This window comes from Mesoplodon densirostris, chromosome 3 (assembly GCF_025265405.1).
Source record: "Mesoplodon densirostris isolate mMesDen1 chromosome 3, mMesDen1 primary haplotype, whole genome shotgun sequence".
Lineage (NCBI taxonomy): Eukaryota > Metazoa > Chordata > Mammalia > Artiodactyla > Ziphiidae > Mesoplodon > Mesoplodon densirostris.
In genome coordinates, this window is record NC_082663.1 from 90749986 (window position 1) to 90769278 (window position 19293).

General features: G+C 36.0%; 1 protein-coding gene across 5 annotated transcripts in view; it reads left to right on the forward strand.

Moving 5' to 3' along the window:
• The window catches only part of FER (FER tyrosine kinase), a 470473-nt gene that overhangs the window by 205361 nt on the left and 245819 nt on the right, over positions 1-19293 (forward strand). For all 5 annotated transcript variants that reach the window (XM_060093231.1, XM_060093230.1, XM_060093228.1 and 2 more), the window contains one exon: positions 10937-11029. In XM_060093231.1, the coding sequence (XP_059949214.1) occupies positions 10937-11029 (93 nt within the window). The remainder of the gene's footprint in view (positions 1-10936; positions 11030-19293) is intronic.

Genomic DNA, 19293 nt, shown 5'->3' on the forward strand with positions numbered 1-19293 from the left:
TTGCCTTTTGGGGGGTCTGAGGTCTTCTGTCAGCATTCAGAAGGTGTTCTGTAGGATTTGTTCTACATGTAGATGAATTTCTGATATATCTGTGGGGAGGAAGGTGATCTCTGCGTCTTACTCTTCCGCCATCTTTCTCTGCGCTCCAAAAAGAATACTCTTGATTTAGAGTGCCAGATCTTGGGGTAAAAGTCTACTTTGGGCCTGAAGAAGGAATAAGAGGTGGACAGGGCAAAAGGAAAAAGAAAAACATTGGAATAGTATTTCAGGAAAAGGAAGAAGCATCATGTATCACTTAAGTAAAAGAAAATATGGTGCATTCTAAATCTTCAGTATTTATATATGACCATATTTTACGTATGAAAAGTTAAGTGGAGAGAGATGGGATTGAATAAATATGTAGGAGCTATATTATGGAAAAACCTTTTTGTGTGAATTGGGATTTTATTGTGAACTTAGTGGGGGAGCCATTCAAGATAGTAAGCAGCAGAGTGAAATGGTCTGATTTACCTTTTTACCAAGGCCACTCTGGGGGCTTTGTAGAGAACAGGAGCAAAGAGCAATCCAGGGCAGTAATGCTGGTGCCTGAACAGAAGTCACATCAGGGAGTACTGAAAGAAAGAGGCTGATTTTAGAGATATTTTACAAACTTTTGAATTTGGTGACTGATTGGATATAGATATGAGGGAGAAGGAATACCAAGATTGACCTCCAGATTTCTGCCTTCGGAATTCTGTAGTTGTTGGCGCTAGCCACGAAAGGAAGGCTCATAGGAATAGAAGCAGATTGGACTGGGGGAAGGATGATGAGTTCTAGTTGGAGGTCTGGCCTAGAGATGTAGCTTTTGGGCATCATCTGCATGCAGATGATAAATGAAGTGATAGAGATAAATGTGTTTGATTTTGGGGGGGGGGGCAATAGAGGAGGGCTAAGGATGATAATGTTGGGTGACCGACATTTAAGGGGCAGGCAAAGAAAAAGGATATTGTAAGGGAGAATGAGGTGGAACAACCAGACAGATAGGAGGAAAAGCAAGAGGCAGTGATGTTACTGAAGCCTAGGAAAAAGAGGGGAGCCGTCAGCAGAGAAACATTCTGTGGAAAGTCAAATAAAGTACCCATTGGGTTTGGCAACATTGAGGTCATGTGGGAGAGCAAATTAAAATTTCAGTGACACGAGAAGCAAGTGGATAACAATGAATAAGCAGAGACGGTTATATAGTTGATTTTTTTTTTTCTATCAGCACTTTCAGATGGCTAAGTTTCAGAGGGAAGGAAAAGTTACGATAATGATCTGTGGAAAATAAAGTATATTTTAGTTGGACCGCTATCCCAACGTTGAGATTGATCATTGTGGGTGTCATTGGTCTTTCATCCATTGATAGAGTACTTCCTAATTATATGCTGTTCGTGTATAATCTTCCTCCATTAACTCATCTGCTTTATTTTATCACATGAAGCAGAAAGAAAGTAGGCTAAGGTACTTATGATAATGCTTTCATATTGTATCTGGTGGGTTTTTTTATTGTTTGTTTTTGTTTTATTTTTTAATGAGAGGAAAATTCCAGACTCCTTTTTAAAATAAAAAAAAATTTTTTTTGGTGAGATAATCTTTTTTCTTTATCCTTTGATAAAGAGGATTATTGTTTAATTAAGATTCATCCTTTATTGAATTGCTGTTTCTCCTGGTATTATTTAAAATGAAAATATTATGTATCTGTCAGTCAGTTCCATAGATATTATACTACAATTTGAGTAGTACCGATAAAAGATTAGGTTTTTACTTGGAATAAAGTATAGCTATGCAAAGGTATTCTGAATTAGAAATATTACAGACTAATCGTATAATTTCAATGACTTCTATGACCAAGGAAATCATTGATATTTTTGTCTTACTTTTTCTAATCCTCAATATAATACCTGTCTTCTTTCAGCTTCTTATCCATTAGATATAAAGTTCTTTATGCTCTTTGAATTTTAAATGTGAATTGTGAGCTTATTATGACTTAAGTGGGGGGGGGTGATGAAATGCTTTCTGAGGCATGAATTTTGTCTTCTGAGAAACTCTGAATATGGCTAAATAGTGTTTTGAGGCTCTGGAAAAATTTTTGCTGTGTCTAAGGCCATGAAAGTATGATTAAAATCAAATGCCTTACACCTATATAGTATTATTCTAATTCTCTTGGATATGTAAAAACAAAACAAAACAAAACAAAATAACTGCTGAGCTTGCTATGTACCTTTGAGCATAGCTATTTGCGTTAAATAGACCTAGATTGGCTCTAAACCACTTCCTCTTTTCTTTACCCATCCTGAGAAGTTGTGAATCCATCTGATTACTACCAGACATTACAAATATTTGTATCAGCTTTCCTTCCCCTTTATAAGAAAATTTTCTTCTGTATAAACTTTTCTGAATCTCAGATAAAACACATTGCAGCCACTTGTAAGGTAGGAAGTTAATGCTTGGCAAGGAGAAAATATTTCCAATGTGTATCTTGAAACAGGAGAGTTAGCTTGCCTAAGGAATGAAGACAGTGAAGAACAATCATGGTGCCTTTAAAAGCTGTGCTTTCTAAAATGTGTAGGTCATGCAAACCTAGGGAAGTTTAGTCAAGACATTTGACATTCCCTTTGGCCATTATTTTAATAAAATATAGCCTCTCAATTTTTAGGGCTGCCACTCCAATTGAACAAATCACTTCTTATCTCTAGTTATATATTGAAATAGAAAGTATATAATCAAAGCCAAAAGGAATGTTGTGGGGTGAAAAATTCATCAGGAATAAAAATTTAAACACCATTTATAACCTTTCAGGTACTTTTATTAGAATTTTCATGAAATTTTTCTCTGAGTGAGATAACTATAGGAAACCTTCCTGGAGAGGCCTTATTTTGAGGATTCAGTCATCTCTGTACTCAGAGAGCTATATAGAGTTTTTACTTCACACTGTTGGATGAAAATACGATTAGTGTTTCTGGGCTATACTTTCTTTGTTATTATATTTTCTGTGTGCATTTACAATAGGTATAAATTAAGGTTTCCTCTATAAGGACAGAGATAAACAACGCTAGTTATAAAATCTCTGGAGAACTCAGTAGGAACAAGGAGATTTAGGGGATTTTCAAATTCTCATATCTCTACACTTTTTCTCCCATGTAATAATTTTGCTTAATAAAAAATACAATTTTAAATATTTAGAATTATTGTACTATTATTTTACCTTTAATAATTTTGTGAAACCATTGATATGGTTACTTGATGAATACCCACTCTAAATTTTCAGCTGAAAAATTGTAGTTTGGACGATGACACCTAATCAAAGTTCTTCCTGATAATAAGTATGATATTTGGAGTTGCATATTGACTGTTCTAGGCCAGTATGCTCTTCATCACTTATTGATTCTGCTCTGCTTATTGCCTAATGATGAAATAGTGAATGAATTTCTGAAAATACCAGTATATGCAATGGATGCTTTATTAATTTAAATAGATTAGTGCCTATTGTATAGGAATAGACACTTGGTCCTGAGATTTCTAGCTTACATAGATAACTCTTTTAGGGATTTTTTTTTTTTTTTGTAAAGAGCAAGCAGTAGCTGGAGAAGGATGTGTGGTAAAGGGAAAGGTTCATCCTTTCTTCTCTTCATTTCTCTCTCCTACCTCCTTTCTCTTACTACCTCTTCTCCTTGTTTTCCTATGAGAGCAACTTAAATATAAAAGCTGATGGGACAGTACATCAAAGAGAAATCTATTGGGGTTTTTTAAGGTGTAAAGTCCTTGGGAGGACAGGAAGGGATGAGGTACAAGTAGAGTGGTCACCCTTGGTGGGAGAGAGACAGCTTCATGTTTCCAAGTGGGGAAGGGGTTAGAATGGGAAGAGAAGGAATGGATTTGTAGGTTTGAAAAGGGAAGTTGAAGGAGTTGCTGGCTTGTAGCTTCCTTCTAAAGAAGCTGTAGAGGGTAGAACAAGGTGGTTTTAGACACGAGAAAAGTAAGAAAGGTTTGAAATTGTTGACAACGGCAGCAGGAGAGTTAAGAAGTGAGCTAGCCAGAGAAATTTCATAGTATGTCAGATATTTAGGGCTCTTTTGAAGTAATAATCATGTGATTCTCCCCAGCAGTGGTGAGTTGCTGAATGCAGAAAGTTGAATCGATCCACCATTAGGGTTTGCTGCCTGGGGACAACAAAGAGACAGGAGAGCAAGGGAATTTAGAATATTGGCAAAAGTGTCAGTGAAATGATGTGTCATGGCATCTCAGTTAGAAAAAGAAGAGAAGAAATGAGAAGGTGATTGATTGGGAGAGATTAGGAGACTCAGAGCCTTAGGGTTTCAGTGATGTTGGAAAATGGTTATAGTGGAACTGGTAAAAGCAAACCAATGGGGTAGGTGCTTGTGGCCAGAAAGAGAGGAGCTGGAATTAGTTAATTTGGAGCTGTTACATGTGAAGATAATGTCCAAGAAAAAGCCATGACTGATGTAAAGTGGAGGAGAATGTTTTCCCTCTAACTGCCTCATAATGAAAGCCTCATGACAGCATTTCTTGAAGTGAATTTTGCAGAATAATATTTCTTCCAAAAAAAGAGTGCATGTACTAATGCATTATTGAGGCTCTGAGACATGTTTCATTTAAGAAATCTGTTTAAGTTTGTTTCACTGAGCAGTTCTAATCTGTGGAATGACTGAACCTTTTGTAGTATAACATCTATTAATAACCATCTAAACTAGGGTTTTCACCAACATGTTGAGCAGTTGTTTTGTGTGTCATGTGCTGAAACTGTTAAATTATTGGGAATAAGTAAGAGTAATCATCACAACATAGTGTTTATTTTGCAAATAATTTTTACATTTATGTTAATGTATTTCAATATTAAAACATTTATTTTCCTGTTGAAGTAAATATGTGTCCAAAACATTAAAAATGTTAGTGCAGGGCTTCCCTGGTGGCGCAGTGGTTGAGAGTCTGCCTGCCGATGCAGGGGACACGGGTTCGTGCCCCGGTCTGGGAAGATCCCACATGCCGCGGAGCGGCTGGGCCCATGAGCCATGGCTGCTGAGCGGGCGCGTCCGGAGCCTGTGCTCCGCAGCGGGAGAGGCCACAACAGTGAGAGGCCCGCATACCACAAAAAAAAAAAAAAAAAAATGTTAGTGCATTATTTTGTTAGTGACAATTGTGATATTTGTAATCATTTACTAGAAATCTTCAGTTACTCATGGATATTCTAGGAAGGCCTGCTGTATTCATTCTATGTAGCAGTCAAGTAAGGCAGATTAGTTAAAGCAAAAAAGAGAGTTTATCCACTCACATAACTGGATATATCCAGAAATTCAAATCATGTCATCAAGAATTTGTCTGTCTTCATTTCTCACCTTTTATCTATTAACTTCATTCTCAGGCAGATGGTACCAGCAATCTCATAGTGTGGCAGTTTCTCTTAGAAAGGGGTTGAGGGTGAGACAAATGCTTAGAGCCTAACTGACTTCTTTCTAAAACAGGTTTCCCAGTTGGATTTTATTTGCTGATAATGGAAGCGTAACATTATGAGCGCCACATTCCCTTCTTTAAAATTTATTCTTTTTTGTTATTTAAGTCATGACTTTCTTTTGGGTCCTGCAGTTGCTGATTCCATTCTAATAAAGTCTTGACTGAGGCCTTGAAACCTGAAATGTTCTCAGTTATTAGTTCCAGTAACAAAAGGAGCTCCGAACAGATAAGAGGATTATTGATACATGTGCAGTATGAAAATATCAAACAGTAAAATCGTTCATGAAACTTCTTAGATAAAGTTGGAAACTTAAAATGTTTACAGAAATGAAAAATGTACATAGTAGTCTTTATAGTGTCCTTGTGAGGTCCTCTGCAGAAAATATAAAACCAATAAACTTCATCTCCCCTACCCACCAAGAGCAATCAACAAAACAAAACAAACAAACATAAAAGCAAAAAACAAGAAAACCAAAACAGAATAACAAGCAAAATTTTTGTGATGTCTGGAGTTTAACCCTTTAAATAATCTTCTGAGGAACATAGTCTTTAAAGGCCTGTTGTGATAATTGACTGCTTTAGAAAATGGTAGTTAAATTCAAGTCTGTAACTTTTGATAAATTAATGGCTTCTTTGTCATACTGAAGACCCTTAAATTGTGTCTTTTTATTTTCTTGGTTTGTGAATAAAGGTAAATAAAATTATGACTGGTAGGTTACTTGTCTTAATAAAATACATATGAATGCTGCATCCTGTTTGGATATAGAAAGTCACAAGAGATGTTCATTCTTACCTCATAACCAAAATAAGGAGGATAAGGTACAAAATAATAGTTAAAAAAAATACTCATCAGGAATCTGAGGACAGAAAGAAACCTAAATGAACCAAAGTCCAGAAAGTGGCAAGCCTTTCATAGGAAACAAAAACAAAACCAAAAAACAAACAAACAAAAAACCTGTGATTACTTCCATCCTTGGTGGAACTGTGTGATAAGAGGAAACTTCCATCGAAGGGAATAAGAAGTCAACTCAAGAAGCTTTTAACAAACTTGTAAGAACAGTGTGTAGGCTGGTGTGACAGATTAGAATCTGGAGGAGCCCTCCCCACAGAGTGAGGCAGCATCCACTCACCAGCATTTACTCAAGGGTCTTCGCCAAGTGGAGCAGATAATCAGAGAAGGAGACTTGAGAAAGATACTCCAAATGAAGTTCTCCCCGCACCAAAAAGGTGGTACACTGTTGTTGGGGGGTGGGTGGTGTTTGAGGCTTTTGGACAGGAGGACTGAGCACTCTGGATTTTCACCAACAGAAGACAATACGAAATCCCTCCCAAGTTGATTCTCTTCAGGGAATTCTGGGTCTTCACAGAGTACAGGGCAATGGCTTTCCAAAGGCTAGGAAGGAGGATAGAAAGTTATCTTAGATGTATAAAGTAGTGGGTGAGCCTGGAGAGTAAAGAGAACTCCCTAGTGCCTGCCTATCCTACACCCCTCCCAAAAAAGAGGGTGCTGGAATCTTGCCAGGGCTCAGATTCCATTCCTAGCTGAAGAAAAACTCTTGATCTAGCCCCAAATATTTGAAGCTGGTGGTGAACTAATTCAGACCAGAGCAGCAGCAGAAGCAAGGCCCAACTTATTAACTACAGCCCCAATTCTAGCAGCCTGACAGAAAAAAGGAGTATGTATGCCTCTTTCTTGAGGTAAATATTATTGAATTCAGATTCTACTTTTTTTTATACAAACCATCTGGCACACAATCAAAGATTATATGGCCCACTAAAAAGTAAGAAGTGTGACCCACAGCTAAGAAAATAAGCAGACTCAGAGATGGCCCAGGTATTGGAATTATCAGACAATGTCTTTAATGTAGCTTTTACAAAAATACTAAGGGATCTAATAGAAAAGATAGACAATGTATATGAAAAGATGGAGAAGTTTAGCAGCAATGTGGATGCTATAAAAAATAGAAATTCTAGAATGAAAAATATAGTATCAGTGCTGAGCAATTCATTAGACGGACTTGTCAGTAGACTGGACACAGAGAGGAAAATTATAGTGAGCTTTGAAGACAGGTTGACACAAAGTATTCACAATGAAGCAAAAAGAGAAAAATAGGTAATAGAGTGTTTGGGATCATGGGGTAATATCAAAAGGGCTAACATACCTGTAATTAGAATCTAAGGAAGAAAGGAGAGAGGGAGGTGGGAGTAGAAACATATTTGAAGAGACAATGGTTAAGTGTTTTCCAACATTTCCAACCCACAGGTCCAGGAAATTTAACAGATCCCAAGCAGGATAATTAAAAGAAAAAAAATTACATGTACTTATTCCTAGTTGATTATAAAAGCAGTGAGAGAAAAAAGAAACATTATGTATAGGGGAATAATGACATGAATTCTAGCTGACTTCATACCAGAAGCAATGGAGACCAGAAGACAAAGTGCTGGAAGAAAAAAAAAAGCCATCGACTTTTAATTCTATATCCTGTGAAAATATCCTTAAAAAAAATAAAGGCAAGCAGCACTTTGCAACCACTGAGATGATGATAATCAGAAAAACAGAAATAATAAGTGTTGGTGAGGATGTGGAGAAGTTAGAAGCCGCATCCGTTGCTGGTGGGAATGTAAAATGGGTCAGCCACTGTGAAAGAACAGTTTGGCTGTTCCTCAAAAAGGTAAACATAGAATTACCATATGACCCAGTAATTCCACTTCTAGATAAATCCCTGAAAGAGTTGAAAACAGATACCCAAGTACATGTGTACGAATGTTCATAGCAGCACTATTCACAATAGCCAAAAGATGGAAGCAGCCCAAATGTCCTTGTCAATATTAGTAAAACCCAACTAATAATAATAGCTAATATTATAAGCACTCATTATGGTAAGGGAGAGAGGGAAGAGAAAAGAAGGGAAAATGGGAGGCAGAGAGGGAAGAGGGAGGAGAGATAAGGAAGCTGCTGTGAGAAAGATATGTTCAGCTTACACAGGTAATGGCAAAGGGATTATTTTGATCTGTTCAAAATAATTTATTAAATAGAATAACGAGCTTGGGAATAATGAATAATAATGATGAATAATGAATAATTTGTTAAATAGAATAATGAGCTTCATGAGGGTGTGGCTGAATTGGTAAAGTGCCTTGATTACTAGACATAGGGACCTCTAATGAAATACTTTCATTCTCATCATAATGTATTCTTTGTTTAATAATTTATTAGTTTAAGCAAAGAAGATAAATGTACTGCCCTATTATTATATCCCTTAATTGTTTTAAAAGCAGAATTTCAGTTAAGATGTCTTGATAATTTAACTCATAGTACTGTAAGTTTTAAAAAAACCTGAAATGCACAGTTGCTTACTGAGCAAAATCTATTAGTACTTAAATTGTTGAGTCAGTGAGGTGCTCAAAAGGAAACTAGTTGGTGTACATCTTGCACTACTGGATACTTTATTAAAAGAATTATAGTACGTTTTTGCTCATACATTTGAGAAAACCTCCGTGGAACATGAATTATATTTCTATATTGAACAGGGAGGGAGCTGATTATAGCCTGAGGCTTGGGATTTATGTCCCTGGAGAAATCATTTAAGAAGATACAGAGTCAAGAAAGCAGGAAGAATGATAGAAAGCTTTATAACCTAGGTTTTGTTGAACTCCATTCTGTTTTACTATAAATTTCCTTAGCATTGTTATTTTAAGACAAAATCTTAATCATTCAAATGTTCCTTTTGCACATTTAGATTCCAATTTCATCATTTTAAAATATGAAAATGCCTGACTTAGCAAGGGGGCTTTCTTTTAATAAATGTTCTTAATATGCAAGCATCAAAGAAAAAAAGACAGCATGACAAACTAGGTTACTAGACAGTGAACACTTCTAAAATGATTTCTCTTCAGTCAGAACCCAATTGCTAAAATAAATCATTTAGAAACTGTTTTATACTTAAATTGTATACCGTGATGGGATGGGAATAGAAACTGTGTATCCTTCATTCTCTCCAGCAAATCAATATCTGCAAAAGACTAAGCTATTTGTTTATTTATAAATGCATTCCTTTTATGAAGGACATGTTGATATTTGAAATATTTCATTTATATTATAGAGTTATCAACAGTTTAGAATTGTTTTCAGGAGACAATCTTCTCTAGCGTTATAGTTTCCCTGTAGCTATTTCTCACAAAATCCCTCCAAATTTCATGGCTGCTTTGCATAAGTAGTCCCAAAGATATTTGGCCCTCAGCCTGGGGTTTGAGCATGAATGTTATCTTTTTCTTGAATCTTATTGCCTACTGACTTGAATAAGTATCTGACTGTTCCTTCAGGGCCAAATAATCACTTTCGTTGTTCCTTCTAAGAATGTTATTAGATTGAGTTTATTTACGGAAGTCTGTAAGAAATAATATATGGTTATTTCTTCAACAAGCTATTATTAACAAAAAAGTGTTCCAGTGTTACCTTTCACTCTCCATAGTTCATCCTTCCATTGGGGAACAAGTTCTGAGGGTACCCTCAGGCAGGATATAAATAATTGTCCTAAGGGGAGTAACTCTGGTTGCCAGCCTGATGCAGTGGAGCTCTTCTATGAAAGTTTCATCAATAATCAATGCAATGCAAATGATTGGGGACTTGAACAATGGTCACGAATTTTTTGAGATGAAGATTTTTATCTAGTCCAGTGTCCTCCTGTTTACAGATATGGAAACTTAAGAGCCAGAATAGTTAAATGATTTGCCCAAACTTATACTTTTTTTCCCTTCTGACATCAAGAACCTTATTGTTTCTACCTTAGTGCCTCCTTTAAGAGCCTTGCTTTGAGAACTGTTGTGTGCTTTCTGGTTAAAGTTGTTCATTTGTAATTTACCGTGACATCTAAATAGACTGTCATTTGGAAGAGCTGGGGTGTTTGGGATTTTTTTTAAATCTATTTCTAGTGCTTGAGAAATCTTCTGAAATAAAAACATTTGGGAAGGCGAAAACTGTTAAAAAGGGATAGCCAAGATGTGGAGAATGGAAGAGTGGGAGCAAGGCATATACAGCAGTTGTTTTGTAATTAAATTTATGAAGAATATGTCACAACTACAGTACTATCTGAAACTTTCTGTTAGACTGGTTCCTTCTAGCTGTCTTTTTTTTTTCCTCTGAGCGCTAATATTTGGTTTTCTGTGTGTTTCCTCAGCATTTCTTGTTTTCTCTCATCTCATGAATTTCTATTTCTTTCTTATTTTTCCCCAAATCATGACATTTATTGAGGGACCAGGAAAATAAAATGCTATAGAGTTCATATGCATTTGGTTATTTTTCATTCTTAATGTTAGGAAGCTTACATTATTTACTTGGAAGACAGAGTGGATGGACATAAGCTGTGGATAAATACCTAAATACCTAGCATAACTGTGTATATACTAGATAGTTTACTACTGCTGAAGGCTTCTTTCTTAATCTCTCCAGGAAAGAAAGGAGAGGCTATCCAAATTTGAGTCTATTCGTCATTCAATTGCTGGAATCATTAGGTCTCCAAAGTCTGCACTGGGCTCTTCAACAGTAAGTAGGATGAACTCTCTATGCTACTGAAAATAGTCATTGTCTACCTTCTTTCTGATATACCAATGAATATAATATGTAAACTTGTATTTATGAACGGAAAGGTAAGTACACAATTTAACTTTTTGTGGGCGTATGAGTCTGTGTATATATGTGTATATTAAAACCCCTAGTAGCAGTGATGTAGGCAGGAAAGAAAGAAACTTGTATTGTAGATTTTCTGTACTACATATAAGTAGTTACAGGGAGTATTTTATGTACTTTGGGGCTTTATTGGGAGAAAAATATAAACAGTTTCTTTTACAGTGAAACATGTTTTTATAATAGGGATTATTGTATATGTATTTTTAAAATGTATCAATTTATATGTGTGTTCATATCTTTAAGAACATTTTAGTTAGATAATTGAAGTCCGTTTGAAATTTGGGCTAGGCACATTGCAGTAATGAATAGAATATTAATTACCCCTAGTAGTAGCAGCTATAGGCAAGCAAGATAAAAAATATTCTTATCTTATTTATATATAAAATTATAAAGTATTTTTCTTACTGCATGACCTATAAAACTAAATTATCAAACTTTTTATTCTAGCCATGCCTCATTCACAGTAGAGCTTTATAATAGTATTTTATTGAATGATGGTTAAAACAATATTCAGTACAAATTAATTACATGCTTTTCCCCCCATCTTGTGAAGTTTCTACAGAATAATATCTTAATATCATTTCTTATTCTTTAAAAGTTCAGCTAAGACAATGTGACCTCCTCTTATTTGGAAAAAAAAAGTGTTTCCTAACCTTAGATTAGTTAAATGTCCATTCACATTTTGGATTTATTTGCTCTAATTCCTTTTTAATATAAAACACATGTTCCCATATTTGTTCCACTCAGGCAACAATCTTTTATGTACAATTGTGGCAAAGTGTCAAGTATTTTAATTAACAAAAAAGCAGAAAATTATATTTTTGTATAAAAGAGATCGATTTTAACCTTTGATGCTGCCATTGTCACTTCCAATATGCTGAAGTGTGTTCTATGGAAGTAGAGCTAATGCAGACCATCTCATAAGGCATTAAATAGTAAGTGAAAATACAAATAATTATGGGCAAGTGCTACATGATAGAGTAAGTCTCTTTCAAATCTTATCTCCTACTTTTGTTTTCTTAAATTTACAACTTTACAGATAAATACTAGTTCATATGACTTGTTTTATTACAATTTGACAGTCAAAATAAAGTATAGGAGACTTGATTAAGAGTTTATAAGAAGTTTCAGAGACTCTATGAAGAGAGTCTTTTGATAACTTTTATTAGAAGAAAAAAGAAAAACAGGTCTTAAAAGGAAAAATTTTAAAACAGGTTTTTAAAAAAGAAAAACAAATGCAGTTCATGAAAAGAAATGTTCAAATACCTCAGTGAACCGTTTATAAAATTATTTAACATTAAAATGAGTCAGTGAAACACAGGACATAATTAAGTTGTCATTAACTCACCTTCATTTCACTTAGGTCAGAGGTCTTTGTGCCAGCACCTAATAGCTGATTTGTGAAAGGTGTCCCCCACCATTTTTTCTTCCTGTGTGCTGTTAAAGATCAAGCTTGACTTGAATAAAATGTCTGAAATACTTGAGAGCCAAGGCTCATTATAAACTCAAGGTTTCCTTTAGTTTTATTCTTAGATGGAAATGTAGGAGAGTGGAATTTAGAGCTTAAAAAGTTTAGCTAGTGACAGAAAAATAAGAATTCTATGATTGTGGGAATGGGGTACCATTTCCCATGTTTGTTTTTTTCCCCACAACTTGGGCTGCCTGAGAACCTTGTGCCCTCAAGACAGGTGCCTAGGAGTATGCAGTGGCTCTGAGACTTCATGCTGCCTACATTACTTTGAAGTTCATTGTTATGGAAAGTTCAGCTTTTGGCTCTAGGCAGAGCCAGTTTTGATAAATCAGGGTTGATCTGAGGACGAGAGAGGTTTTTTCTTTCAAGACACACTGATTTACATCTAAAATTTAAAAAATCCTATTTGTTCATTAAGATGAAGTTGTATAGGGTTGGCACTCCTAAAAGTGTGTCAGGTATAGTATGTACAATCTTCATAATTAATTGGTATAAATCATAACTTTTTAAGTATCTGAAAGTATTTGCATATTGTTTTCTCCACTTAAAAGTAAACTTATTATAAGTAATTTTACTGAATAAAATTCTTAAGTAATTTTACTGAAGAATAAAATTACTTTATTCTTCAGTAAAATTACTAAATTGACAGTGATTGATAGAGGTTAAAATTTGGTGTTTACAAACTGCTTTTACCTGAAATGAAGTGCCTTTCCCACAAAACATGTGCCTCATTCAAATATACATTTTTAATAAATTTGTCAACATCCTTGAAGCTATGAAATGCCCATTTCATTTAAGAATATGTTCCCTCTGTAATTGAGAATTCTAGGGAACGGTCACTTCCTCCCCCAGTTGATCACATTTTTATCTTCATGATTAAGGCAATCATTATCTCCATCAGTAAAGTGCCCTTTGATATTGCCTGATTTATTCAGAAATCTCATGAACTAAAAAGATTGAGATAGTCTGTAGTTTATGACACTGTGGTACACTATGAATAAAGGTACAGAACTATTTCTGTGAGGTGTTAGATATCCTATATATTTGAAGAAGATTTTCCCCTCGACTACAGAGGTAACTGAGGTTTTAAGTCTTACTGCGAGTGTGAAGGTTTCAGGTATTAAGTATGATAATCTAAGATGGATAAAATTTAGAGGCTCCCTAATTGTAATTTAAAATTTTTTTCTGACATAATTTAGTATTTTTTGGAGAATTCTAGTTTGGTAAAGGTAACATAGAGGAAGGAAATTTTTTAATTGCTATAAATGATTTTTTTCTTCATAAAAAACATTTTAACCCTGCAAAATGGCAGACTTACGCCTATTTAAATTATTTTATTGTGATATACTTCACGCAACACAAAAATCAGCATTTCAAAGTGTACAGACAGTGGTTTTAGTATATTCATTATGTTGTGCAACCATCACCACTATAGAATTCCTGAACCTTTCAATCTCTGCAATAAGCAACTGCATTTCTGTTAGCAATTAGTCTTAATTCCCCCCCTTTTCAATTTTCTGGTAATCACTCATCTATTTTTGATCCCTATGGATTTGCCTATTCTGGACATTTCACATAAAAAGAGTCACACAATATGTGACCTTTTTTGTCTAGTTTCTTTCAACTTAGTGTAATGTTTTCAAGGTTCATCCATGTTGTAGCATGTATCAATACTTCATTCCTTTTTATAACTGAATAATGTTCCCTTGTATGGATTTATCATATATTATTTATCCATTCATCAGCTGATGGACATTTGGGTTGTTCCACCTTTGGCTATTATGAATAATGCTGCAATGAACATTCACATGCAAGTTTTTAAGTGAATGTATGTTTTCAGTTCTTTCAGTTATATACCGAGGAATTGCTGGGTTGTGTGGTAATTATATGTTTAAGTTTAAGGAACTGCCAAACTGTTTTCCACAGTGGTTGCAACATTTTGCATTCCCACCAGCAATGTATATAATACATGAGTCTTCCAATTTCTCTACAGTCTCAACACTTGTTATTTTTTCATTTTTTAAAAATTGTAGGCATCCTAGTAAATATGAAGTGATATCTCATTGTAGTTTTATTTGCATTTTCCTGATGACTAATGATGTTGAGCATCTTTTAATGTGATTATTGGTCACTTGCATATGTTCTTCAGAGCTATGACTATTCATATCCTTTGCACACGTTTTAATTAGTGGTTTTTTTTCATTGTTGAGTTATGAGTTCTTTATATATTCAGAATACAAGCCCCTTTTCAGATATATAATTTGAAAAAATTTTTTCTCATTTTGTGAATTGTCTTTTCACTTTCTTGGTAATGTTCTTTGTCACACAAAAGTTTTAAATTTTGACAAAGTCCAATTTACCTAATTTTCTTTCATTTCACATGCTTTTGGTGTTGTATCTAAAAAACCTTTGACTAATTCAAGGTCATGCCAATTTTCACCTGTGTTTCCTTCTAGAGTTTTATAGTTTTAGCTTTTACATGTAGGTCTTTGATCCATTACAAGTTAGTAGCTGTGTATGGTGTGAGGTAGACATCCAAATTCATTTTTTTTCTGTGTGGAAGCATGTTTAATTTAAAATCTTAAAAAAGCAGCAACTATGAAATCACTGTTTCTTTACTCAAATAAACATACAAAAATTGGAACTAGAGAGCATAATTTTAGATAAAATAAAACAGTTAATTGCATTATACATAGGGAAATGAATTAATCATGATAATATTCCCATTGAACTTATCATAGCTACTTATTTTACCATTTTTTACAGTGTGACTAAAATGTAGAGCTATCTGTGAAGACAGTCTAATGGAACACTTTGATCATCAGTGTTGCTAGAAGGAAGAATATTAGATAATTAGCTTTAGATGAATTTGGCTTTAACTGAATACAGTATCTGATGGTAGATGTTTAATATTCACTGTTATGATCAGCTCCAAGCATGTTTTCTTTTTTTTTTCCACTGTACTAAAAGAGTTAAATAACCTATCCATAGTTCCTCCAGGTACTGAGGTCTGCTCCACATCCAGCATCTTTCCATGCTTCAGGAGGTTATAAATTTGCATTGAGGACTTTTTCTCCTAGACTGCTTCTGAAGTCAAGGACAGAGGTGTTAGACAGGTTTCATTGTATAATCTGAAAGCCTACTGGCAATCATGAGGGTCCATTTCCATTGAAAATCTTTCAAACCACAATATATTTGATAAGATATGTTCTAGTCATGTCAAGAATACTGCCCTTTCTCCAGAGCCATTGCTTTACTGCAGAATTTTTGTTATAAATGGCTGAGCAAACAGTTTGTTCCATCTTACAGCCTCTTGTGAGTACTAGTTGTTCACTGATCTGTGGAGTACAGAACACCCTTATAATAGTAACACTCTTTGAAAAATGTTCTTTAAAACCAGAATAAAGCACATTTTGCTCCAGATAATTGTTCTTTAGATGTCAGAAGAATTATTATTCTTTTGTCTCTTTAAAATTAATATTTTTCTGGATTCTGTTGACATATAAATTATTTTAATTTTTGAATTACTTTGCATTTGAATTTAGAAAATAAAAATACTGAAAAATAAAGATGTGCATCCATTATATATAATAATATAGTAAATAAGATTTGCTTATTTGCTTCTATTTAGAAAATTAGCAAACTATCATTTAGTTGTTTAAGTTGTATGTCAGTTATCATGTTGGTATTGTAAACGCTTGGCTTCCACCATTGGCATAGGGCAATATAGTTATTTTCATTCATAACATAATAAACTGCTTATATTTTGTAGTGTTTTCCTTCGTGTCTAGCAGAAGCAACCTTGTACTTCCTCTGACAAGGTGTGTTGTTAAGTTCAGCTTAAATATTACGTATTTTAAACCTTGGTTGTCTTCCTTTATTCTGAAGGTATTAGTATTTATTTATTTATTTATTTAGCCCAGACACTCAGATGTAGAAAAATGAGAAACAGGGAAAATAAAAATTAAATTTCTTACATCATATCACTGACATACATACACTGAATTCTCCAATATAGTTAGCCATGTTTAGGCAAACTAAATATTATTCTCAGAGGTGCAAGTTTTGAATCACTAGTATTATCATACCTAATTTTTCAAGAAGAGCTTATCAGGATTTATTTTCTATAATTTCATTATATAGAGAGTAAATCTGTTCTTTTGTGTGTTTGCTCAAATGCTTAAAACAAATAAGCCAGATCATGTCAGAATGATGCTATATTTTATATAAGCAATCCCAACTTGATGATAAATGTTTAAATTTACTGAGCTATGATTTCATACTGACTTATTAGAATGATCTGGTAATAGTTTTAGTTGAGATGTGTAGTATAACATTGGCACTGAATACAGTTAATGGACTAAAATGTTATTGTTGTTACTGTGACTCATTTTATATGTAATATTGAATGAATTTAAGGTAAGGATATTTGATACTGAAAAAATAAAGCTGTAGAAAAAATTGCAGTGATATGATGGGATGAGGGAGAATGAATGAGAGTCACAAGCACAATTGGAAAAAGTAAATGGATAAAAAAGATAAAGAAAAAAGAATGATTACTAATAAAGAGAAGATGAGTAAGGGAACTAAAGAAGCAGGGGAAAAAAAGAGCAAAGTGAGGGGAAATCAGAAGGTAGTGGAAGAAGCAGAAGTGTAAGACCAAAAATGAATGACTTTTAAAAAAATATATTTTGCTAGAGATAGTGTCTCTTGTTAGAGATCCAGGAAGGTGCGTAAAAAGGCCATCGGGAGTGGCGGGGAGACCTTCAAGATGGCGGAAGTGTAAGATGCGGAGATCACCTTCCTCCCCACAAATACATCTACATGTGGAACAAATCCTACTGAACACTAGCAGAAGACCTCAGATGTCCCAAAAGGCAAGAAACACCCTACATACCTGGGTAGGGCAAAAGAAAAAGAAGAAACAAAGACAAAAGAATAAGGATGGGACCTGCTCCAATGAGAGGGAGCTGTGAAGGAGGAAAGGTTTCCACACACTAGGAAGCCCCTTCATTGGCAGAGACTGCGGGGGGCGGAAGGGAGAAGCTTCAGAGCCACGGAGGAGAGCCAGTAACAGGGGTGCGGAGGGCAAAGTGGAGAGATTCCCACACAGGATCGGTGCCAACCAGCACTCACCAGCCCGAGAGGCTTGTCGGCTCACCTGCCGGGGTGGGGGGTGGGGGCTGGGAGCTGAGGCTCGGATCCCAGGGAGAGGACTGGGGTTGCCTGCATGAACACAGCCTGAAGGGGGCTAGTGCACCACAACTAGCCAGGAGGGAGTCCGGGAAAAAGTCTGGAGCTGCCGAAGAGGCAAGAGACGATTGTTTCTGGGTGCTCCAGGAGAGGGGATACAGGACACAGCATAAACGAGCTCCAGAGATGAGCGTGAGCCGTGGCTATAAGTGCGGACCCCAGAGACGGGCATGAAATGCTAAGGCTGCTGCTGCAGCCACCAAGAAGCCTGTGTGCAAGCACAGGTCACTATCCACACCTCCCCTCTTGGGAGGTTGTGCAGCCCGCCACTGCCAGGGTCCCGTGATCCAGGGACAACTTCCCTAGGAGAACGCACGGCACGCCTCAGGCTGGTGCAATGTCATGCTGGCCTCTGCCGCTGCAGGCTCACCCCACACTCCGTACCCCTCCATCCCCCCAGCCTTAGTGAGCCAGAGCCCCCGATTCAACTGCTGCTTTAACCCCGTCCTGTCTGAGCGAAGAACAGACGCCCTTAGGCGACCTGCACTCAAAGGTGGGGCCAGATCCAAAGCTGAACCCCAGGAGCTGTGCGAACAAAGAAGAGAAAGGGAAATCTCTCCCAGCAGGCTCAGGAGCAGTGGAATAAGTCTCCACAATCAACTTGATGAACCCTGCATCTGTGGAATACCTGAATAGACAACAAATCAGCCCAAAATTGAGGCGGTGGACTTTGGGAGCAACAATATATATATATTTTTTCCTTTTTCTCTTTTTGTGAGTGTGTATGTGTATTCTTTTGTGTGTGATGTTGTCTGTATAGCTTTGCTTTTACCATAGGTCCTAGGGTTCTGTCTGTCCGTTTTTTGTTTTTTTGTTTTTCTTCTTTTTTGAATCACTTTTTAATTTTTTAATTTTTAATATTTTCTACTTTAATAACTATATTTTATTTTATTCTTTCTTCCTTTCTTTCTTTCTCCCTTTTCTTCTGAGCCATGTGGCTGACAGGATCTTGGTGCTCTGGCCAGGTGTCAGGCCTGTACCTCTGAGGTAGGAGAGCCGAGTTCGGGACATTGGTCCACCAGAGACCGCCCGGCTCCACATAATATCAGCTGGTGAAAGCTCTCCCAAAGATCTCAATGCTAAGACCCAGCTCCATTCAACGACCAGCAAGCTATAGTGCTGAACACCCTATGCCAAACAACTAGCAAGACAGGAGCACAACCCCACCCATTAGCAGAGAGGCTGCCTAAAATCATAGTAAGGTCACAGACACCCCAAAAATACACCACTGGATGCAGGCCTGCCCATCAGAAAGACAGGATCCAGCCTCATCCACCAGAACACAGGCACTAGTCCCCTCCACCAGGAAGCCTACACAACCCTCTGAACCAATCTTAGCTACTGGCGGCCAATAGCAAAAACAACAGGAACTACGAACCTACAGCTTGCAAAAAGG